Source organism: Magallana gigas, chromosome 3, assembly GCF_963853765.1.
Source record: "Magallana gigas chromosome 3, xbMagGiga1.1, whole genome shotgun sequence".
In the NCBI taxonomy this organism is placed as follows: domain Eukaryota; kingdom Metazoa; phylum Mollusca; class Bivalvia; order Ostreida; family Ostreidae; genus Magallana; species Magallana gigas.
The window spans coordinates 48391726-48417548 of record NC_088855.1 but is presented as its reverse complement, the minus strand read 5'-3'; the positions used below and the strand labels follow the sequence as shown (position 1 = coordinate 48417548).

Sequence of the window (25823 nt, the reverse complement as noted above, 5' to 3'; positions counted from 1 at the left end):
TAACCGTCGCATTTATGTGGTACAAAAATCTGTCATATCTTATTTAATTTACACACGTGGTATATCTTTTCTGAATAATGTAAAAAAAAAAAATGACCCCAATTTATTTCGTTTTGAGCCAGGCACAATCCTAAGGCTTTGAAATTGAATAACAGTTTTAAATCGTGAAGTAACATTGCAAAAAAAGGAAGAAGAAGCCAAAACTTAATACACAAATGAGGTTTTTACAAGTTATACAATCTAATTAAAATTAGCTTGTGTAGCGAGTAAGCGAGCGGATCTAACATCTAATTTTAATTAGATTGCAAGTTATACTAACATGATATTGTAGGAGAAAGAAGGACCTAGTGAAACGAATCGTCGAATGTTTCATGTAAGATCCGCCACGCACCATCCTGTGGAGGAAACTTGCCATACGCATGCGTAAACAATTCAAAACAAAAATGGCGAAGTATTAGACGACGACAACACAGAAAATACATATACACATAAAATGACTTTACGCTAGAGCTGTGAATTTAACAAGAGGTATTAGACACAAGTTTGTATGAGCAATTTGATATAATGCTCGATCTTGAGGTTGTTCCCGAGAGATCACTTGGAAACGAACAATGGGAGTTTGTTTTGGGTAAGTAAACTGATGCTCAATATTCAAATTACTATGCGGAGTATGAAATCATCAGGTTACTTTTTATGAAATTTACGAAAAAAAGATATATCTCATAAATGGAAACGAATATCACGCAAAAATAGTCTTATTGATATTTTATTATTTCGTAAATTTGAAGGTGAAGGTCGTATTGAAACAGCTGATTACTGTAAACAAATAAGATGAGAAGTTTATCAATAAAAATTTGCGTATGTATTCAGGGCGTATGTATCTTAACCATGGTGAACACTGTGTAATAACTAGTGACAAATAGAATTGTTTCTGTAATTCAACCCTCTTTTAGAATAGAAAATGTTATGCATATGAAATTTTGTGTTATTAAGTGTATATTTTATCATGCCAATACGATATACACGTACCAAGATGTTTATGGATCATATTTTGCTTATATATATTATAATATACATCAGAGGGTCAAATAATATTTCCTCAAGGGATAAAATAATCTTTTAAGGTGTTATGGGACATCTGTCAAGATTAATGATGATTCAAGCACATTATAAATAAATGCTTTCACCGTTTTAGAATTTTAAATTTTACAATATTTTACCAAAAAATACATTTTAATTTTTTTTGAAGAGGTAAAGATTAACAAAAAACCAGTGGGAGTCAAACTCAAGTCATACAGATCAGTAGTGAATTTTCTAACCCACTACACAAACCATAACCTGGCCTTACCTGGGACACAGGAATATAATAAAATTACCCCCCTTTTTTTTTAAATTAGCTTTGGTATTCATCAAGCAACATGTTTAAAATTTTTAGGTTTCATCAAACAGTTTTAATTAAAACTATTTAGTTTTTATACCAATTCTTTTAATCAGCGATTACTTATAAATGCTTGACAACACTACCTATCAAAAGGATAGGTACCTCTTTGTTTGCCCTTTGCATTAACTTACATACATGCAGGCAAAAAGCTTAAAATACATTGAAATTGAATTTGCAACAGAAAATTCACATACCAATAGATTTTCTTAACTATATACATGTATTTACTTCTTTCACATAATTTTTAATAAAGGCCCTTTGGGTCACTTATCAGGTTCACCCTCAGGCCTTGATCTCTTGTTGGTGTAAGTGGCTCCCAGAACCCTTGTTTTTATATTTTATAACAGGTTAATTTTGCTTAATAAGCAGATTCAAAAGAAGCATATCACATTGTCATGCAAAAAATGTTCACAAATAAGTAACTTCAAATTCCATTCAAAATAGCTCTTTTTCTTTGTGCAATGATTATTTTTGTTTGTATATTCTGTTGCAAATTCAATTTCAAGGTATTTAAAGCTTTTTGCCAGCATGCAAGTTGAATACATTGTGTTAAAATATTGTGAAATGACGATCACATTGTCGCCTATGCACAGTTTATGAAAGCGTTCAGATATTCAGGAGTTAATTACAAATCCAAGACATTTGTGTATTCCCTGGTAAGAGGTGGCTTCCACTGTTTACCCGTGTCATTGTCTTAAGTCAGACGCGTGAAGTCCAGCCACAGACTGTCGCTTGGAAGAGATTATGCAATGAAAGAAAAGGCTAGGGTGATTTTCAATGAAATCTGGATGTCGCATCGCACTAAAAACTGTCGCACTTAATTCTAAAAAATCGCAAAAAGCGACAAATGCAATGGGCTGCATGAGCCCTGCAATGAAAGGATATTGGATGACAATGATGGAGATTATTTAGTAAACATTACATATTTCCATATAAACAGTAAAGATGAGGCTCTGATTGTAGTGATTGATATAGAGAAACATCAGTTGTCTAAACAGTACATGTCTAATGATCTTTTGTATACATTTACATGGTTGAAATACATGTAAATATTTTGAATGAGCCATTAAAATAATTTAAACTAGTACTTCAAAATCATAGATCATCTCCAAATAAGATATTTTATATACACTTTTATTTTTTGAAATTTCAGATATAGCATTTTTAAACAAGAAAGATGACATTATTTTGTAATCCGGTTACTTTTGGATCTTTTCAGGAATGCCTTTCTATCAAGCAGTTGCAATACTGAGGCGACAGGATAGACAAATAAAGGGGGTACAAGTGTGGTATAGTCACCAGGTAATGCAGTATGCAGTAGAGAATGATAGTGTTCCACCCATGTAAAATTCACTGTTATGTTTACATTGTGCAATCAGTAAATAAGGAAATGTGGTCTTTGAATCAAAATAGTCAATGTAAAAAGAGACAAAGCAAATACACTAAAAAAGATTACCGGTACGTCTGTTACAAAATAATACAAGTTGAATACTGGTAATGAACAATAATTGAGCATGGATTTTGTTTTATATTGTCATATTAATTATGATATATAGAATTAGACAGTTCCTTATCATAATAATGATCCTGCACTTCAGTTGTTTATAAGACCCATTCACTAATGTGTACATGTCATGTTTTAATATATACATGTATATGTATACCCACACTAATAAGGATGCACAAATATTAAGCACACAAGGAGTTAATGGTAACTTTATCCGAAGTGCAAGTTTTACTATCTATGTTTTCTAGAATTTTAACAGACATTTTCTTGAATAATATGTCATTTCTACTTGTTTACTGACAGTAATGTTTCAGCTTATTTTATTGACTAATGACTGTAATACTGAATTTTGGCTTTTTCTTGAGTTTCTCAATGTTGAGGACACCTTACTGAAATGAAAGAGACAATACATACTAAGTAGATTGTAACGTCTATTTGTTTTAGATCTGTTGTGTCAATAGACATTTACATATTGTACCAGTTACCATTCATTGGCTTTTGCCCCTTCATTCTTCTCAATCTGATAGTAAATCAAGTCTACAGCAATACTGAGAAAAATAAGACTGTTTTCAATATTCTGATGTAACATTGGCCCATATACTGTTAAAGCTCAAAACATGTTAAAGGTAAAGATAATCTACAAAAAAAATCTTATTGTTTCAAGTAAAATTATAGCAAATACTTGGAAGAAATTGAAATTGAATTATATAGTAACTTTACAAAGTTAAAACATTTGTTCTGTGTAATTTGGCCCTCTTGCTCCTTTTGGGCAAATATAATTTTTTGTTTTACCTCATTGAGATGTAAAGATGCTATGCTTTTCATTGTGTAACATTATATAAATAGTGCCTGTTTGGGAGGGTAACAGTTGAAATTGACACCCCGAGAAAACCATTGTCAACCGACGCGAAGCGGAGGTTGACAATGGTTTTCGAGGGGTGTCAATTTCAACTGTTATCCTCCCAAACGGGCACTATTTATATTGTTATACTGAATGTCTTAATTTTTAAGAAAATTTTACTGCTTTTATATAGGAATAACGTGAATTCTACAGCGAACCGTACGCGCATAATTTTCGCGCATGTAACATTTTTTAATGTTACCCGTTGCTAAGTGCGTTACTAACGCTGAGGGTAATAGAAAATATTATTAACTGCGTCTTAACCAATCAGATTTCAGTATTTAACATGAAAGTATAACAATTTTAATTACTTTATGCTATTATTATATGTTATATGTTGAAAATAACAACAACAAAAAACCACCTAAGATATCGGGGGGGGGGGGGGGATCATAAATTGTAGTGAAAGAGATACCCCTCCCCTAGTCATATGGAGGATACAGATTGTAACAAAGATGAGGGTTGTTAAAAATTAATCTGAATTTTGTCTTGGTTAGTTCTAATTCTTGATAGCTGTCTGTTTCTAAAGACCTATACCACTGTGAAATTGACCAAGACAAATGCCATGTCCAGACAGTGATGCATGGTCCTCGCCCAGTGCAAGTCGTTTACCACAGCAATTTTAAAGGATCTTTGGCCGGCAGATTACTCCCCCAAATTGCTGTCAATTAACTGCAAACAACATTTCATATAAACCCACACAAAAAATCTATTATTTTACTTCTGTCGTTTCTAACATTTCTGGGACTCGTTAAAGTGAAGATGAATGATGTTTTTAGCTTGCTGTTGAATTGATTGCTGATATTGTTGCAAGTTCAGATTACAAAAAAAAGATAATTGAAGACCTCTGTTCTATGTTGTTATCGTTTTTGTTGATTCTTATTCCTTTTTATTTATTTTTGATATGGAATGAAGTTAGATAGAAATTAATGGTTTGTAAGAAATTTTGAATATGTTATGAAATAATGCATATACCAATGCATGTAATAGTTTGATTTTGAACATATTCTATTGTGTGTGTGTGTGTGTGTGTATATATATATATATATATATCTATATATATATATAACATACATTATTATACATATACAAATGGTTAGGATACGAGGTCCATTTAACCAATACTGGTTTTGAGGTAGACATTTTTTACAGCAAATTTGACAGTTTTAAGTTTGACAACAGATATATTTAGGAGTTATTTAGTTTGTAATGTTTTCTTCTTTTAGTACCCTCTACAAATGGACCTTGTACTGAATCTGTCACATGATGGAATCCGTCTGATCTTTGATCCCGTGTCACAAAGACTCAAGGTTTGTTTGTCAATCTATTGAGAACAGTTTAATTAAATCTTCAGTAGCACATCTGTAAATAAAGTAGATCTCAGTCTCCCACATGATGAAGACAGCTCCCAGCACATGGCTGCAGGTAGAAGCTTGGCGGTGTAACCAGAGACAAAGGGAAGATTTTGAACCAGCCGAGAGAGGTCATGATAGGCATGTGGGTATGGAGTAGGGATGACACAAGCAAAACTAATCAAACCCAACCTCAGAAACCTGATCCTACAGAATTTGGTTTTTAAGTTAAAGACCATTGTGAAGAATGGTTTGCATTCTAATCATCACAAAGCTGACCACCTACAAAAGGTCTTGCTTCATCAATGTACAGCTGGTCTCAAAGACTTGGAGATGGTTTAAACGGGAGAAAAAAAGCCCACATATGTTGGACCAGAATCATTGCTTTGAATTTAATAACTTTACGCAAAGAAAAACTGGGTAATAATTTTCTTGAGCATGGTCATTGTTGATGGCTATTTTGCCTCCTAATGAATTAACTGCAGAAAATGACAGGTTTATTGAGGTTTTTTGTGTTCATTTTCCAGTGCATGCTAGAAGGAAGAGTGATTGTTTGCAATTTCCATAGAAATGATGAAACGATTTTTCTAAACTTTAACTGAGAGCAACTCGGTGGGGGATCTTTGGACCTGAAAAGAATTATGGATAATTATTGGTCAAGTCTGGGACTTTATTATTTTGTGGAACATTACTTGGGTCAGAAGAGGCGGACAGTTATGTTAACTAAGTCCAGAATAATGGATAGACAAGATGTGTTCAGTTTTATATGAAGAGAAAAAACACTTTAAACTTTTTGTTATGGTCAGAGAGGTTCAAATTTCAAAGGCTTTGAGGATGAAAATCTGTCCCTTTATTACTGCATGAGGCAGAAGTGGTAATGATTCCTGGACATAATAAAATACATAATGAGATTAAGGGAGAGTGAGAGGGAGACAGGCTGGCCTGCTTATCATAGTTTGTCCGAAAATGTTTTGTACTTGCATGCTGTTAGCAAGTGAATGCACATGGTGAGGAAAAAATTACAAAAGATTACCGGTACTTTTTAAAAAGTATATCAAGTGCTATTTAGGGGTGGGGATAGGAAAAAGGGGTGTCTTATGACTTAAAATAACCTGGCATAAGGGTGACCCCAAAAAAGGTCAGAAGGTCATTAAATCGCCGCTCTTTGTCTTCATGATAAACATTCATCTGTTTGACCATTGGTCATTTTAAAACAAACATTATTGATGAAGCATAATGCCACTCTCATAAATTCTCCATTTTTTACTCTTCACAAAGAACATATTTAATTGACCACTGGTCATTTCAAGTGTCCTGGCTCGGGGCAGGGGGTCATACACAATGGGGCAGTGGACACCAGCCAGTTATTTACTGGAGAGCCCATAGAATGTCTTCTGTCAAGTCAATAAAAAATCCTGGTGGTCACTCTAAAACAATGACCAAAGCAGGGGGCTTGGTCCTCATCAGATGGAAGGAAGGCCATTTGGAAACTTTGAGAATATTTTAATGTGCTTTGTTTCTTTCTTTCCATGTGTGAAGAACATTCTGTAGCCCCTGCACTTCAATCAACTTCCTTCTGTTAATATTTCATAAATAATAAAATGACCAAGAACCATGGAAACAGCAATGAATTTAACTGTGTGTATATGAAGAGTATTTTAAATAGAAATAAATAAAACATGTACAGCTAGTTTGAATGATACATGATGGACTTCTGTATTCCACAAACCTCTGGACAGGACTTCCAAACCCCTTCTCAACATATTATGTGTACAAGACACTGGAAAAAGCTTGTTGTGTCAAAACAAATCAATATATTTATTTCTGATCCTTTTTTGTGCACAATAATTAAGTGTGTGTTTTCATTTTAGATTATAGAAGTAAATAATATGAGCAAGGTCAAGCTAAAATACTGGTAAGTTCTGATATATGTACCCTGTTTTGATATCATTTTAATATATCTATTTGATTTTGTAGTGAATAAGTCTGCCATAGCAATGAATTTCTTAATATGACATCCCTCACTTTTCAGTGGGGTCCATTTTAACTCCCCCCAAATACAACCAACTATTGAACAAGTGGACCAGTCATTTGGGGCCACCCATCCTGGAGGTAAGACTGGACTCTGTTTGAAATACTGTATCAGGTTATTTTCGCTCCTTGTAATTTTTGCCCTTCTACATTTGCAAACATTTTCACCCAGTCTTAAATTTTCCCAGACAGAGTTTTCTTTAAAGGGAGATAATTTGAGACATTGGAATTTGCTTGCTGGCAAGGAGGACGAAAGGGGCGAAAATAAAATGGGGCGAATATTTCCATGTAAATAGAAAAAAAGAGAGCTAGTGTAAAAAATCTTAAAACAGGCATTTAGCAGTCAGAATCAATTGTGTTATGAATAGTACTTGTTTTTGATTTTCCTTTATCCAGAGTTTGATTTGTAGTGTACCATTATATATTTATCTCCCTTTTGTAGTGTATAACTCCGAAAAACAGTTGTTTGTGTTAAACTTCAGAGGGCTTTCATTTGATTTTCCCATAGAATCCAAATTTGAGGTAAGAAATTTATTAAAAGTCCTTGCATAAATGTGTTGTTCACAGCAAACGAGGAAAACGAGTGCCCATGTCTACAAATATTTCAAATTGAAATTGCATTGTAGTCTTGTGTACCGGTAATTATATTGGAGACTTGTGTAATTGTATTATAGACTTGGTAATTGTATTGGAGACTTGTGTAATTGTATTGGAGACTTGTGTAATTGTATTGGAGACTTGTGTAATTGTATTGGAGACTTGTGTAATTGTATTGTAGACGTGTGTAATTGTATTTTAGACTTGGTTATTTTATTGTAGACTTGTGTAATTGTATTAGAGACTTGTGTAATTGTATTGGAGACTTGTGTAATTGTATTAGAGACTTGTGTAATTATATTGTAGACTTGTGTAATTATATTGTAGACTTGTGTAATTGTATTGGAGGTTGTAGTTAGACAGCATTTCTTTTGATTAACAGCCTAAGTATGCCCATGGCCTGGGCTCTCTCCAGTTCCCCAATGGATCCTCCCCTGTGGTGTCCAGGATGTGCCTATACACAGGAAGCAGCATGGTAGACACCAAGTACGTTCATATCGATATATTTTTTCCTGATGGCACTGAAAAATGTTTCGCCCATTTTAGACTCCCCTAAAATTGCTGTTTTTAAGTTCAAAGTTTTATTGAGCATTAGAAGGTCATCATCCTTGTACAACTGACACATAATGTTATAATAGAAAGAAATTCAAATAATTTTTTTAATTAATCTAGCATTAAATTTTTCTATTGAAAGTGTGGGTAAATGAAGAAAAAATAGAACAATGGTTAAGATAAGTCTGTATCCAGTATATAGTCTTGTCAATAGAAGACCCGAGAAGCATCCTTCTGACGCAAAGATTCTCTTAACCACATAACAACATAACAATAAATTCACTAGATAGACACTATTTTTCTAAAAGTATTAGTTTTCATGTATTGAATTGTGGCTTCTGTTTATATTTATTTTGTTCTCAGTATCGTAATTTTCAAAACATTTCCTTATTTGAGCTTGGATGCTGACAATTATCAACAGAAATCAAAAGGATTGGTTAGTAGTTGTCCACTAAATACTCACTCTAAAGTTGTTATAAATACTCTCACGTAATGAATAAATGTAAACAACGGTCTCTTTCATAAGTAGTTTACACCTTTAGTAGATTTTAATTAACAGCGCTTGGTGGTGGGATTTACCCGTTCATAAAGTGCTGCAAATGTCAGCAGTAGTAAAACATACCTACTGTGTATGATGATTCACTAAGGATGATTAATGGGAAAACCAATGTTTATTAAAGTTTCAAATATTTACGTGAAAAATAAAGTAGGTTGAAATGATGAATACAGTTAATTTCCCTTGCAAACCTGCATCGTAAGATCCCGTGGTTGTTTTTTTTATCATGTAATCATATCTGAATTTAGGAAGTAAAATAGGGGACATATATTGTGGAAGGCATGTGATTCAGTTTGATGGCCATTTTCATGTACATGTTATCACTTTATTTTTTGACTTAGTGGGATATGACATAATCTGTTGTACATTGATGAGTCCCCTTCTCATTATGTAAAGGGCATGCATGCTTAGAACACTTGTGATTCCTGTTTTTTCCCAATTACTTGATCAGAGGTGATATTTTATAATTCATATGGCCATACAGAATCTTTTGTCGGAAGTAAAAATTGCTGCGAAGAAATACAGTGGGTTGTTGCTATTTTTAGTCCACCTCCCCCAACTGAGAAATTGATATTGGTATAATATAAACTGCGCTATAATTAGGTACTGTCAGTTTTTGTGGCAAATCAATACAGAAGTTATTCTGATTTGTTGGCTTTCAAAACAGGTAATGAAGGTATTGCCTGTGTACAAGCACAGGTAGAGCAAGGAAACTCAGGTAACAAGCCATAAACATGGCTGACGCAAACCACAACCACCATCAACAGATTGAATTATCAGTGGCCTCTGATTAAAGATTTTTTCAGTGTATCATTATTGAGAGGAAAAAAATGTTATCTAAAGGTTAGAAATCTATCTCTGTTAGTGGCTCAGATTTTGAAATTAAAGATGTTCAGAATGTGACGTAGTGCCTCTAGAGAATGTCATTGTCTTTTTTCAAAGAAATAATTCCATATTTTTAGCCATTTATTAATATGGTCAATTTTATCCCCCCACCCCCTCCCCAAAATATCGATAAATTTTCCTAGCATAATACTAGTAATGAACAAGGTCAATCAAAAAAAAAAAAATACATGTTTAAATTCTAGTTATAAACTTTTTTATACATCTACATTTACTTTATTCTAAAACTTTGATATTTATAATTTAATAAAGACCACCACCACTTCCTGTTTTATGTTTCCATGGAAACTGTTTTGCTGATTGCATTGAAGTACTTCGAGATCACAATGTAACTCAAGGACTCAAATTCATTCTAGTCACAGAAGGTAAGAAGCATATCATATTTCACTGAAAGGTTCAAGCATACCAGTAGTACAAGGGTGTATTATACCTGTAAAAGCTGTAGTAGATTTTCATAATCAGTTCCTAGGTTAAAAGGTCATAAAATCAAACAGAGACTGTCTTATTGATTCAGTTCTCATAATTATAAACTCTGACTGACTGGAATAGGATACGAATCATTCAGATTATTGTGTTCAGTAATAGGTTTGTCTAAATTGCATCTATGACATCGAATTGCAGGGAATGGCCCAGGAAAGGTTCTAGACCCGAAGAAGAGGGTGGTGGAGAGGATTGTCAGGTTTGGGGACACCAGCCAGGTAAATACGCCCACCTTTCACAGGCCATCAACCTCACCTGCATCTCAATTTAATTGTAATCAGATTCCTCTTTATTCCATTGGGGAAATGTTTCTAGATTTATATGTTTTGATTATTTCTGGCCTACATGCCTGTATACTATTTCAGCCAGAGGTCACTTAATGTATGATTGAGAGAAACGTAGGCTTTTATAAACTGCCCAAAGTCTGATGTACTATGATACAATATATTTTTGTTGAGATTTTTATAATAATACTATAAATGGCCCATGTTTATTAAATATGCAATATATTGTTGATATAAATCAAAGAATTGAAATTAATTTGGAACGGTGGATTTTAGTTTAGAATGAATTTTGTATCTTATATTCCATCTCCAGAAATAGAAACATTTGTATGCATGTATCATATTTAATATATTAAAGAAATTCATATTAGAGTAATCTACAACATTGTTATTTGTTTAAATTTTTCCTTTGAAAAGAATGCTTTACTTTCAAGATGTACAAAGACCTATTAAACATGGATTTTTGTGATGTAGGATGTGGTAACAGCGCTAGGAAGTCCATGTAAAGTCTTTTACAAGGCGGATGACAAAATGAAGATCCATTCGCCTGCATCACATCTCCGTCTGCGTTCTCCTAGCTCTGATTATTTCTACAACTACTTCACCCTAGGCATTGTAAGTACCGGTACATATTATTAGTATCATGGACATGGCACATTTCTGTCTGTATTCAAGGTCTAAGTTATTCTGAGAAGAATTGAAGAAAATCCACATCTCTTTCTGTATTCAAGGTCTAAGTTATTCTGTAAAGAATGGAAGAAAATCCATTATTTTTCTGTTGTTCTGATGTAAAGTAAGACAAGTTCTGATTTCATAAGAAGCCAAGTGTAAATTTTCTTACACTGTGCTTAAACAGAGTTTGCCATAGAATTCAAAATACAATGTAAACATATATATATATATATATATATATATATATATATATATATATATATATATATATATATATATATATATATATAAAAATTAAATAAGAAAACACGAAAAACGTTCAATATAGCTTAAGCGCTTTCATTTTAAAATCTTCAGAAGCTATATAATGGTAACATAGTAACGTGACGTCAAAAAACTTGAACGTTGAACGGCAATGTCTATTATGACGTCATAGTTAGATTTAGCGGAAAAAATATAATTTGCAACATAGTATATAACATACAATTCAATACATTGTTATTACAGACAGTTCAATTTGGGTTTAAAAATACGGATGAACTGTTTTTCTTTTTCTCTTCTTTGCACATTACTGTCACTCAACAGTTTGTAAAATGGAAAGATTTTAAACTGTTTGTTGCCGCAAGTGTCCAAATGCTCACTTAACGGTATCTGTCGATATCCCGGGGTGTTTATGTGTTGTTTGTGTACACGCACACGGGCCCGAAGTGGATTGCTTGTTTCCCCAATATAGTACTCGTTGCAGCCTGGACATGTTATAACATATAATACATTCTTAGTGTCACATGACATGTCCGTCTTTACGATGAATTCTTTTCCGTTGAAGTCGTACTTAGATCCCTCTGTAATATGGTCACAGGTCCCGCATCGTGGGTTTCTACACTTAGTAACTGTGTGTTTAGTATCAAAATGGGAAGTGCACAATATTCGTTTTAGATTTTTAGGCTGACGTCTGCTGTTAATGAAGTTCACATCTTTGTAAATTTCTTTCGTGGATTGGTCGTTGATGAGGATATTATTAAACTGATGAATTATTGGCGTAATGTTCATATTTCTTGGATTAAAAGTATGTACAAATGGAATAATATCAATGGTTTTTTCCGGATGTTTACTGGCTAATAATTCCGATCTATCATACGTCCTGGCTTTACGAATTCCGTCGTCAATGAGACCTTCGGGATAACCTTGGTTAGTGAGGTAATGTTTGAGTTCCCCGAGGCGTATGTCTTGGGTGTTTTCATCGCTCACAATGGTACAAATACGTCGAGCTAAATTATATGGAATAGCAGTTTTTGTATGATGAGGGTGACACGAATTAAAATGAAGATATTGATGTGTGTCAAAAACCATTGATATTATTCCATTTGTACACTTCCCATTTTGATACTAAACACACAGTTACTAAGTGTAGAAACCCACGATGCGGGACCTGTGACCATATTACAGAGGGATCTAAGTACGACTTCAACGGAAAAGAATTCATCGTAAAGACGGACATGTCATGTGACACTAAGAATGTATTATATGTTATAACATGTCCAGGCTGCAACGAGTACTATATTGGGGAAACAAGCAATCCACTTCGGGCCCGTGTGCGTGTACACAAACAACACATAAACACCCCGGGATATCGACAGATACCGTTAAGTGAGCATTTGGACACTTGCGGCAACAAACAGTTTAAAATCTTTCCATTTTACAAACTGTTGAGTGACAGTAATGTGCAAAGAAGAGAAAAAGAAAAACAGTTCATCCGTATTTTTAAACCCAAATTGAACTGTCTGTAATAAAAATGTATTGAATTGTATGTTATATACTATGTTGCAAATTATATTTTTTCCGCTAAATCTAACTATGACGTCATAATAGACATTGCCGTTCAACGTTCAAGTTTTTTGACGTCACGTTACTATGTTACCATTATATAGCTTCTGAAGATTTTAAAATGAAAGCGCTTAAGCTATATTGAACGTTTTTCGTGTTTTCTTATTTAATTTTTATCTATAACTCGCCGACCACTGTGGATTTTATTGTGTTTCAATATATATATATATATATATATATATATATATGTTTGTGTCATGAAATAAACAAATTTCTGTAGTACATGTACTGAGAATTGATAAAAAGGAAATAATGTTGTTCAGATTTATGCATGATTGGACCTGATTAATGCTTTTTAAAAAAATAGTAGTGGATAGTCAAATAGCCAAAATATGAGATTTTATCAGTGGGCAAGTTTAGTTTGTCACAGACACTATCGTTTTATGACTTATTATTTTTTTGCAGGATATTTTATTTGATGCAAGTACTCATCAAGTTCGTAAATTTATTTTGCACTCTAATTACCCTGGCCACTATAACTTTAACATGTAAGTATATGTTGCTTTTAAATTCAAAGTTATACTGTGGAATCATCATTGCTCTTGGGGGACCAATGTTCATGGCTTTCATGGGTAACCCTTGCCCACAAATTTACATCCCCATGAACCTGTATACAATCATTTGTTTAATAGTTATTAAAATTTTCTTGATTACTACCAACGAAATTTTGTCCCCACGAACCAGGAAAATTTTGGCTACCCACGAACATTGACTCCCACGAATAAAAATGATCCCACCGAATTGTTAGTGGTTACAGAATCATATTTCTCCATGAGCATTTTTATTGTTTTCTATTAGGCTCTACAGTATACGTTTTCTCATGTACAAGCTATTTATTGCCGTCAAATTTCTCTGCTCCACAGTAAAATTTAACCACTCCTTATTAAAATGAGCCACTAATACAAGGGACTACAGATTACTAGGAAGTCACAAATACTGTAAACCTACTTTTATATGCGACAACTTTATTTCTTTATTTACTTCTGATAAACTGACTTGTGATTACTAATGTTTGCGACCAAGCCTTGTCTTGTTATAACAACAATATGATAACAACTCGGCTGTGGTGAGAAATATTCGCGACAATGAGGGGCTCATGCACCTTGCAAAAGTTTTTGCATGCGAATAAAAGTTGTTTTACAGTAATTATTCAGTAAATGGAAAAGATTTGATATAAAGTAAAGCTTTGATAATGTTAACCCTATTTGGTTGTTTATGTCACTATGATAAAATGATGCTGAACACCTCAGAAAGTGCTAAACGCAGACTAGCTGCACACTATTTACAAATTTAAAATAACTGAAAACCATGCAAAATTCAGCAAAGATTTAATTTGTAACGTTAATCATTATTGTTTTGTGATACAAAAGGCCACACCTGTCCAAAAAAAATGATATTGATTTTCACTAAAAAATTAAGCTAGAATCTAAACAATAGCTCTGGATGAACTGCTGTACAAATATTTTGTTAATAATCCTAGGTACTGTCGCTGTGAGTTTAAGATCCCTGTTTGTGTGGAAGTCAGCAAACCAAAGAAAAAGAAGAAGACTCAGACAGAAGAGGAGGAAATCATCATTACTGCTTACTCCAAGGTCAGCCCCCACCCCACCCACCCTCTAATCTGTTAGTCTGTCCTACACAAACCAATATAATACATGTAATAACAATATGAGAATTATTGTCAGCTTAAAATCAATTGATAAAGGAATGAACAGAATTTTTATCTGGTATGTTGTACTATGTAACCTAATTTGAAGCAGATTGTGCTTTATTATTTGCAACCATTTTTAAAAAAGGATAAATCTTCCTAAGTTATGTTATACTTTCACATAATATACCAGAAGGTAAAAATTGAATATTTTTCTTTAATTTAATTCTTTTTGTTTGAAAAGGGGAGGGGGAGAGGTCAAAATTTAGAGAAAATATCAATGTACAAACACTGATTAGCTATAACTAATTAGCTTTAACTAATAACTCCATCATATGACTGTTTAGAGATACATTGGACAGTGCTTCTTCATGGTTTCAGTGCATATTTTATGCTACTTTGACATAAGATTGAACATTTTTGAATCCACATATACTGCCATCACTGCTCATTTTTATACTGGTAATACATGTAAATACCTGCAGTAATTATGAAGGAACTTCAAAAACATTTTTGTTGACAATGAAATCAAAGGGAAATAAATCTGTTGTAATTGTTTTTAACTATACAGTGGGATGCCATACAGGATTACCTGATCAAACCAGAACAGCAACCAGTTATTTTAAACCGATCCTCCTCAACCAATACCAGCAACCCGTTTGGCTCCACCTTCTGTTTTGGTGTCCAAGATTTGATATTTGAGGTATGAATGAATCTGTAGACTGTTCTCTATTAGCTAAAAAGCAAGCCTTTGTTTAATACCTTTGTTTTGGGGGCTAAAATGATTCAGGAAACAGATTTCTTTGTATATGATTCAAAAGATCAAGTATATACTCTACAGTTGCATAAGCAAGAACTTTGGAATCATCATTGCTCGTGGGAGACCAATGTTTGTGGCTTTCGTGGTTAACTCTGGCCCACAAATTTATATCCCCACGAACGTATATAAAAACATTTGTTTAATATTTATTAAAATTATCCCAAACTTTCTACCAACAAATTTATGTCCCCACAAACCATGAAAATTTTGGCTACCCACGAACATTGACCCCTAGGAATAAAAATGATTCCACAGTAAGTAATAGATGGTGTAGACTTGCACAGTAACCAGTTTTACACTGCTCTCATTGTTAGGTCATGCAGAACCAGCACTTAGCCTCTGTGACACTTTATCAACCAAAGGTCAAGGTCCTCACAGAACCATCTTGATGACAGTGGAATGATAGGACCAGTAAGCAGGACAGATAGGATAAGAAAACCAACCAAAAAAATAGTCATCACTCCTAAAAGACTGTCGCTTTGAAATAGATTTACTTACATATCCACTCAATAGTACAGTTAAACTTATGTATCTTGAGCATCTGCGATATCAGGGGTATCCGAAGTAAGTTTGCGATTGCATTTACTGGTACTTTAAAAATGATTCAAAAGAAAACCTTTTTGCTTGAAAAACGTGTTTGTGGAACACAAAAAAACAATGAATACCTTGCTTATATCAAGGTATATTCATGACCCTAAGTGCTAGTTATGTTTTGTTTTGAGTTCTAGTAATTAATTTCACTGCTTAATTAAATTCACACTGAAATACACAATCAATTTGTTAACAGAATTTCCAGTCTGTTAAATACATGTAGTGTCATTAATACCACCATGCTCGGTTTATCAGTTACATAGTGTAGTTTATAAGCAGGTATCAGATACTTAGATCTGATCAAAGAAATGTTCAAAATCTGTGGAGTACGAAATTAATAAATGTAACAGTTTCTGTAGACTTATACATGTATAACAAAATCTTTTTCAAAAAGAATAAATTAAAAACACAAACTTTAAAATTTTACTGTTTGAATTACACAATGAAGTGTCTGAAAGGACATGCAGCATTTCTTCAGTTCTTTTCAAACATCCATGCCAAATTTATCAAATTTTATATCTCAAATCCATGGACATCTCAAAAATTATCCTTAGTCCCACTCAGTTAGAGATACTGAAGTTTAACTGTATTTCAGGGTGTGGTATCAGTCTAGTTATTTGACTTAAATGAATCATTAGAGAGCATTTTGTCATGAACGATATCGGTACATACATGTACCTACTCTTGGGAGTAAAGGTAGTTTTGGGCATAACTACAATGCCATCTTTGTGACTATGGAGTATCATTTCCTCAATTTGTTTAAAATAGTTTAGTAATTCTCAATGATCTCAGATATTTTGAAGAAAATTACATTATTGTTTTGAATTATCCAATATATACTGGTATACCAATATGTTTTTTTGGCCTGTACATGTATTTGATGATTATCAGGCCAGGATGTGATTGAGATTTTAGATACAAAAGACATGTATTGGTGGTACTATGCACCAGTACATGCTTTTTGAAAGGCAGGAAAAAACAAAGCTTACTTCTGGTTAGCATTCCTCTACTCCTGTTCCTTTGACCCTCTGGCATGTTTTTTATCTAAGCCACACTTTTACTTGATTTTAATTGGGTTTTGTTTTATTTAGTCATATGAAGTACTTGATCCGCTTGCTCAAAATAGAAACCAGTCATTCTGTATGCATAGCTCTAGTACAGTTATTTGTCGTTGCTGATGAAGTTTGTTTTGCAAATATGGTTAATAATGTACATTTACTACAATAATCAATATTTGATAGCATCCAGTTTCTAATGAGGTGCCATAGGAGTTTCATTGTTATATTGGTGCATCTGTTGAAGTCCTATTGTTTCATCAGAATTTTAGATTCTTTTATTCCAGTAAGTGGAAAATTAAGAAAAGAAATGAAACCTTGGTTCTAACCTTTTTCAGAAACAAAAGATTTAGTGATAATGGTGTTACAATGAATATTCCCTGTAAAACTCTGGATACTAAAATCACACCCGAGTAACAAATATTCATATGAATAGTCTTGTTTTTCTTCCATTTTCTTTTAAATTGTGCCTTGGTATTTTCAAACATCAGCATTTTGAATTGTGATGAAAAACAAAATACTGGCATCAGTCAATTGCTGTTTCTTTTATCCATATAGATTTCTATACCTATGATTATGTGGTATATGCTTTCTATGGGCTATTTATCTCCATTCTTTACAGCCATTGGTCACCTTTTAATTCTCAACAATCAATCTTCAGTAGAATCTATAGTGCATGTAGGTGACATAATGTTGATGGAGTCGCTTTGTTGATTTTCAGGCCTTGTACAACAGCGAGTATGATTAACATAATTATAAAATCAGTGGTTTGCCCTTTGGGATGCTGGTTTTATGCCATGTCTGTGATATTTTAAAAGTGTATATAGAGAGAGGCAGGCTAGCATTCGTTTCTTCTGGAATTCCTTCTGATATTGTATTACAAACTCTCATATCATTTTACATCCATCTATTATCATATACTTTGGGAGAGTCAACACATCATGAAATTACAGTTCATTCTGTAAATATTGTACAGTATCATATTGTTGAAACAATATATGTGTTTAAGAGTTTGTATGTATTAATGCTTTTGAACTGAATTTATTGCATGTATCCTTATTATAAAATACATGAATTGTTGTATTTAATGATTCGTTTGTAGGGATACCAACATAGAGACAAAAAGCTATCTCAGGGTTTCGTTTGTCCGATTCATTTTTTCTTTCCAATCAATGGATACTCTTCAGGAATTGCAGTTGGGTCTAGAATCTGGTTTTTAATTAAAATGTGTAGATTCTTTTTTAAGATAATGTGCTCAAGTGTTTATTGAATTTAATCCCTACCTGTGTAATCCTGTGCATTTTTTGGTTAAATGTTCTACAGTGATGAATTATTGGTAGGATTTTAGCTTCGAGTTTTATTCATGCCAGTGAACTTTGAACTCTGTGATATGGTCAAAACAAAGATCACATTCCTCTTAGTGTTTTAAACAGCAGTAAAGTTGTACAGTGTATTGACAAGGTCGGTTGATAATACATGTACCATGTTGACCACTGTATGTTGACTGAATGATGTAGCATTATGTGGTGTTTATTATCATTCATTAAGTCTCAGTATCCTGTCTTAATGTTTATTAGCAGTTATTTTTTTGTTTTCAAATTAATGTCACTTTTTGTCAAATTGGTATTTATTTATTTATTAATTCTTTTTGTATAAAATTTGGAAAAGAGATCAAAAGTGCTTTTTAGACATTTTTCATTTTTATCATATGATTACAGAATGTCAATGTTTATTTTCTAATGTGATATGTTTCTTATTCTATCTATATAATCTATGTATTTACCTTTATATTAAAAAAAATTATTCATGTCCAAAATGATACAAAAAATAATACATGTATATACATGTACCTCTGATTTCACTGTAGTTCAAGAGGGAGTTATCATTTTTGTATCTAAGCTTCTTTATATCTATTGCTGGGTAGAGGAACATGTAATTTACCTAATTGTGGTGACATTGTGAGTTTGATGCCTTGTTGTGAATGAAGTGTCTTGATGAATGAGCCAAGTTACTATGAGTTTCGTCCTTGTTTTCAAATTTAACTCCAAACGAAATACACTTTTATTTGAATTCCTTCAAGTTCTATTTTGACTGCCTTTTTTAAAGCCTATTAAAAGAATCTGATGTGAAGAACATGAAGGATTTGCCCTTATAAGAAGAGTTAGGGGAGACAACCTCTTTCTGTTTATCTTCTTTGTAAACTGTATTTGCTTATGTGTTCAAAAACTGGAGGCTTGTGCAGTAAATTATTTTAATAAACTATGCAAATTGAATTTGTGTTCTTATTTTAATAATTAGCTCAATTTTACAAGTTACATGTATTCTACTAAATGATAACTGGAAGAAGAAATCAATTAAAGACATGACAACCATTATTCTTCAGTATACTTCTGGAACATAATCAGGAATTATCAGATCAAACATATATCAACCTAGCACCGATAATGTGTTGAAGAAAATATACTGCATGTACATTTATTTATTTTTGCATTAAATTTGCAATGTTGATAAACAAGTTCTGCAACTTATACTAATATCTTTTGTTGGCACTGATGTTAGCAAGAGGAATTCATTGATGTGGGTGGAGGCCACAGTACCTTGAGAAAACCCAGGTGTCCAAGCAGGCAACCATTTTGCACTTTCGCATACAACCACTGTCGAACGCGGGATTAAACTCGGGTCACAGCGGGGAGAACCTTTCATCGCTGCTATCCTTTCAACCCCTATAAGCTGCAGACTTCTTAGCAGTTCAAAGAAATTTGGTGATGTGAAATAGTTGCCTTTTGAAAAAACCACTATTGACCGAGGTGAAGCGGTTCAATTACCGGTACCGCTTCCATCACTAGACATTAAAGTTCTTCAGAAATCTATTACATGAGATTTGACATGAACAATTATGCATTCTCCATTACTATTAATTGCAAAGTTTATTTCAAAATTCACCAGTTCAGACTATAGTGCTGAAACTTGCAGCTTCGATTGGTATTCATCTCTAAATGATTGGTTGTGAATAATATATAGGAGTACTTCTGCTGAGAGTGAGCCAGACTTTATCTAATGCAACCATCTTAATAAATATACTTGCCTGTCAGAGAAGAACAGTTGAAATTGACATAAGGGAAACAACAAAGATTTTCTTTGTGACATATCCCCTTATTTTACTTGTTAAAATTTACATGGGTGAAAACAAATTTCTTACAGGTATTTATAATGGAAAATTTGATATCTTGTATTTATTTCAATTTGGAAGTTCTCCAAACACCTCACAAAACTTTCCAACAATATCATCTGGGTGCATTCATGTCTTTTTGATGCAAAATAAACTTTATAACTGTGAGTTTCAGATCAACATAATAGAGGAGGCATTTCAAATTTTTTCATTTGAGTGACTGCATGTAGTTTATAAACTAAGGTTTTATGAGGATCGAAATATTAATGAACAAGTGCTGGAAATAGGAACTTGGGACAGACTTTAAATGGTATATTTAACAAATAACAGAGAAATCTTATAAAAAAAATACCATGTGGAGTATAATTTATTCAAATGTTGTTTTATTTACAAGAATGTATAATAACAGGATAGGACAATTAACATTAACACTACTACATCACACATATATGTAACATAAATACAGCACTGATCAACAAAACAACACTATCAGTCACTAAAATCCAATGTCTCAAAAACTTAAAAATTACTAGATACAAGATTTAAATTTTTTCACACACATCCTGCAGTATTCAGCAAGATACTGCTATATGCTCTCCCAGGATGATAAGTGTTCTGGAAGGAATTAATAAAGAAAGAAAAACACCTCATAACAGTGGATATCAAAGCAAATTAAATGATAAAAACTTATCATATCAAGAACATACGCAAGTGTAACATAAATGTGCTACATGTATTTAATTATTGATAAAAATAATAAACTATTCACGTTAAAGTATTCACTATTCACAGTAAAGTATGCTCTAACTACCGGTTCTTAGTTATGTATTGTTAATAAATGTATGATAATATATTGTACATGTATTGATACAATTAGCCCCCCCCCCCCCAATTTAAAAATGCCACAAAGTTATCCCCCCTCACCCTCCACGTTCCAGAAACAACACAACCTAGCCCCCTAGAAATGTGGATGTACATTCTTGAGTTTTCTTGTTAAAACAAATCTACATTAATGTGGTAAATAAAATGTCTGGTTGGTTTGTTCTTCACTTTCACACCTAATCACAGCAGCGAGACCGGATCAGTCAAATATCTGCCTCACACTTAACTTGCCCACATCTCAAGTTCCTTTAATTCGTCATCATCTTCTTGCGCCTTGGCCTTGCCTGGTTGTGATAAAAAAAAAAACAACAATAAATATGGTCTATTCAGTGAGTACCAGCAAAGTAGAATGTTATGAATGCTGAACAAAAAAAATTTTTTTTCCAAAAAAAGAATAACCAGAAAAAAAGTTTTGAGTTTCAAATAAACCTCAAATTGACCAAAATGTCTACCTATTTACCACAGTTAAAGCAAATTCAATTTTTTAGGCAGCAAAGAGACATACTTTTTGAGGTGGATGGTACCGAGATCTCGTCGGTTGGAACAGACGGAAGTGTGTCTGCAGCAGAGGGTGTGGGGACACCAATCAACTGTTCGTCAATTTCTTCTTGTTCTAGCTCCTCTAGTTCTGCTAGTAAGTCATCCTGAAAGAAACGTACCTCAAAGCCATGTTACAATGTAGTACTTGTACATCAATAAATGAATTTTGCCAGTTTGGTAATTTGTATGATAAACAGATAATTTTTTAAAAAGTGTATGAGTATAATTATAAATTTTGTAAGATTAATTCATCAAAGAACAGATAATTCAAGGACAGGTAATTCATATAAAAATATGTTTTGAAAAATGTTAAAAAATATATTATAAACCTATCTAAACTTGAGGAATAAAATGTAGCAGTATACAATACTGTATACAGCGAAATATTTGCCCCATTTTATTTTCACCCCTTTTGCCCTCACTGTCACCGGGCGAATCGAATTCCAATGTCTCATAGTACATTTATCTCTCTTTAAACACAACTGTGTCTGGACAAATTTAACACTGGGTGAAACTGTTTCCAATTGTTGAAGGTCGAAAATTACATGGGGCAAAAATAACCCTGTATGTAAATTTCTGTGTCTTGGAAAGTGCTTGCTTGCACCCTTACCTCATCCTGGTCTTGTCCAAATCCTACAGGATTAGAAATGGCATCTGAAATTTCATTTGCTATTTCCTGCTGCTCTGCCACTTCATCCATAAGGTCATGCACTTTGTCAACATCTCTTCAACATCAATTTGCATAAAATTAATCTGACTTCTGGTTTTTATGTTAAATATAAGTCAGTTTAAGAACACCTTATTATATTATCTTATGACATCTTGTTAAATGTTAGTTGAAATTGCACTTCAATGAACATTTAATTTCGTGGATTAACTTAATAACGAAATCCACGAAAATTGGTATTCAACGAATATTGATGAAACCACAGTATGTCTGAAAATTAAATGTTAGATGGTAAAATTCGCAAAATGAACTCGTGATTTCATGCAAATATTTAAGCCTCACGTTTAATTAGGAATCTACAGTACTGTCTTTAAGTGTTTTAATTTGACAATTCTTGAACAAGATGTGGAATTGACTGGGGGAGGAGTGGTAGCTGCCAGGTATACCTCATGCTTGTACAAAGCTGTCCAATAATTCAAACAAGTCCTTACTGCACAAGGACAAAGGCATGGAGACAATTCTAAAACCTTACCAAAAACCTATATCGATCATGGTGGTAGGGATCATGAATCCCCCAGGTTAAATTTCCCTTCCACTACAAATGCTTCGAGACAGGCCTTTTAGTTTCAGAGATAATGGCAAAAAAGTTTTAAGACCAACAGAGAACAAATGACAAGATGACAAAGAAACACTGACTGCAATATCTAACCTAAGAGACTCAGATGATGATTTATTAAAAAAATATGGAAATAGGAAATCATTGTTTTAAGCATGAGTTTCCCCATATCCTAAGTTACGTCCCGGAGACTATTTGGATATATTACAGTAATGTGACCATGGCCATGCTCCAGGGTCATGACAAACTCTCAAGTTATGGACAGCCTTTGTTTTAACAACACAGTTTATAACATTGTTCTATAGTTATAGAGCACACACAAAAAAAAAAGCAGACCTAGAAAAGAAAGGCCACAATACCGGTAATTTCTTTTGGGTAACATATCCGTATTAAAATTAACAATCTTTTAGATACATACAAATTATTGTGTGCTCCCTTAAGGGCTTTGGCTGCAACACCCATGACTTTCAATACTTCTGTGTTTGTACTGGCATTCTCCAAGGCTTCCCTCTGGAATTCAATGGTTGTCAATGTTCCATCAATCTGTTGTAGTTGTTTTTCAAACCTCTTCTTTCGTTTGAGAGCAGCTAGTGCAGCTGTGTAAGAATACAAAGTACAGTTTAATGAGTTTATAATTTGGACCAAGATGGTTCAATGTTTGCCATCTCTAGTCTGATTTCAATCTTAAATACTTCCTGTCTTTGGCAAATCAATTAATGTTTACTAAAGTAAAGATTTTACACTATAAAAGATAACTCTTCTGAAATCATTGCTTTCTTAATAAAAGATGCCAAACATATTAAATTAAGTTTCAGATAAATATCACTTTCTATTCTACAATAACTATCTTCAGATAAGGAAATGGCAATGGACCCAATGTATGCCTTATTTATCACCTTGTTTTCTATCTTTAGTCCTATAGGGACATAAAAGTGTAAGACAATCTGATAAAAAAATGTAAAATAGTGTTAAGTTTAAGAAACAAAATCAAAATTTTGACTTCAAGTTTTATAAAATATAAGCCTTCAAAGTTTGGGGTACTTTTCGCTGATATTTGGGGCGTGGTGAAAAAAACCAATGGGGCGCACACCACTGAAAGTAAAATTTAGGGAACTCTTGCATGGAGCAAATAGCTTTGGGCCAATTGGGGCAAAGTGATAAGCGCCCAAGCATAAAAAAAAAATGTAAGAAACAAATATGGGATTTCACAACTTAAATATGACATAAAAAATAGTGTTGGTGCCTAAACATCTTAAATTTGGTGCCATAATATCTTGGTACCAAAAAATCTTGGTTCCTGAACGTATTATCAATTTTAAGAGGTCTTGGTGTCTAGAAGTCTGTCCTGCTACCAATATTACTATTTACTAAAGCAGGATGTCATTACAAGTTGTTTTGCATGTTATGATGTACTATTGCCAATTTCGAGACATTGTTTACATTGTTTTAATGTTCCGCTACAATAAATATGTTTCCTATTTCTAAGATACCGCAGTCAAATATTGAGTGTAAATACTTCGATGTTTAACATTAATCGAGATTTGTTTACCTCGTTTGTTTTTAGTCCCCATTTTTTTGGCTGTTGTGAGTTCCTGCTCTATTTTCTTTTCTAGAAAATCAGATTTTTTCATCAACATTTCCTCGACTTCTCTAAGCCTCTGAATCCCCTCCTGGGGTGAAGGAGCCTTGTCTTTATTTTTACCCGAACCAAACAACTTTCCTAAAAGACTCATGGCTTCGACTTTACAACTGTAAGGCTGCTTAAAGAAAAATAAACAACAATATTCTGATGATGTTGAGTCACTTGCTTCCCCTTTCGCAATTTTGCAGTGAATTATCTTCTCCACGTTGATTGGTTAAAAAAACCCACAAATTCGATCTTCCTAGTATCTCGACCCCGATGATTTATTGTTCCCATATTTAGCTAGCCTGGATGATTTTTTTAGGCTGTATGCACGCAAATATTTGCGATGATGTTAAAATTCACATTATTTCAAATCAACAACATTTATATTGGAATTTCTGTACACAAGAAGTGTCTATTTGTCACAATATATAATGTTATATATAAGGATAGTAAATTACTAGACTGGAAAGGTCGGTTTCATCGGTTGAAAGATTCACGACCATTTTTTCACATACTCCCCTCCCCACTGCGATTTTGACCCCAGATTTTTTCGATAGTAAATTCTAAAAAAAAAAAAAAAATGAAATAGTAATAGTGATATTGAAAATTGGAGTCAAAGTACAAAACTGTAGGTATACTAGCACACCCCACCCCCACGGATTAGGAATTTCATGATTTGGGGGGGAAATTGGGCAGGTAAGATTTTAGTTATAGGTATCCCACCCCCATTAGGATTTTCGTGATTTTCGGAATTCTTGTCAAGATTTCTGATGAACAGTTTAGCCCCCCCCCCCCCCCACTTTCAATTTGCTTCCGACGCGACTGTTATTAGAGTACAATAGTTTTATTTTAAGAAATGTCTCTTTGCATTGTCGGCAATATATAAGGAAAAAAGCCTATCATGCAGGTAAAAATTGACATTTTTTTATTTCAAGCAATGATTACGGGATATGAGTATGACGTCCTGAATGTCGGTTCAATACAGACTCACTTTGTGAAGTTGGTTGATAAAAATTTTCTGGAGAGCTATTATAATACAGCTTTACAG

General features: G+C 33.3%; 2 protein-coding genes across 2 annotated transcripts; one reads left to right on the top strand and one right to left on the bottom strand.

Annotated features, from left to right (window-relative positions):
- Positions 1-414: 414 nt before the first annotated feature.
- Positions 415-19547, top strand: LOC105329408 (phagosome assembly factor 1). The gene is made up of 14 exons (XM_034483033.2): positions 415-628; positions 2661-2743; positions 5076-5159; positions 7073-7116; positions 7234-7313; positions 7675-7754; positions 8212-8315; positions 10093-10205; positions 10462-10538; positions 11079-11219; positions 13566-13648; positions 14641-14752; positions 15380-15511; positions 15943-19547. Exons 1-14 carry the CDS (start codon positions 565-567, stop codon positions 16015-16017), a joined length of 1272 nt encoding a protein of 423 aa, XP_034338924.1. The 5' UTR covers positions 415-564; the 3' UTR covers positions 16018-19547.
- Positions 19548-21386: 1839 nt separating this feature from the next.
- Positions 21387-24986, bottom strand: LOC105323904 (charged multivesicular body protein 4b). The gene is made up of 5 exons (XM_034483032.2): positions 24698-24986; positions 23567-23744; positions 22476-22590; positions 21831-21969; positions 21387-21609 (listed from the first exon to the last, which is right to left on the bottom strand). The coding sequence occupies exons 1-5, from the start codon at positions 24879-24881 to the stop codon at positions 21548-21550; spliced, it is 678 nt and encodes a 225-aa protein (XP_034338923.1). The 5' UTR covers positions 24882-24986; the 3' UTR covers positions 21387-21547.
- Positions 24987-25823: the final 837 nt, after the last annotated feature.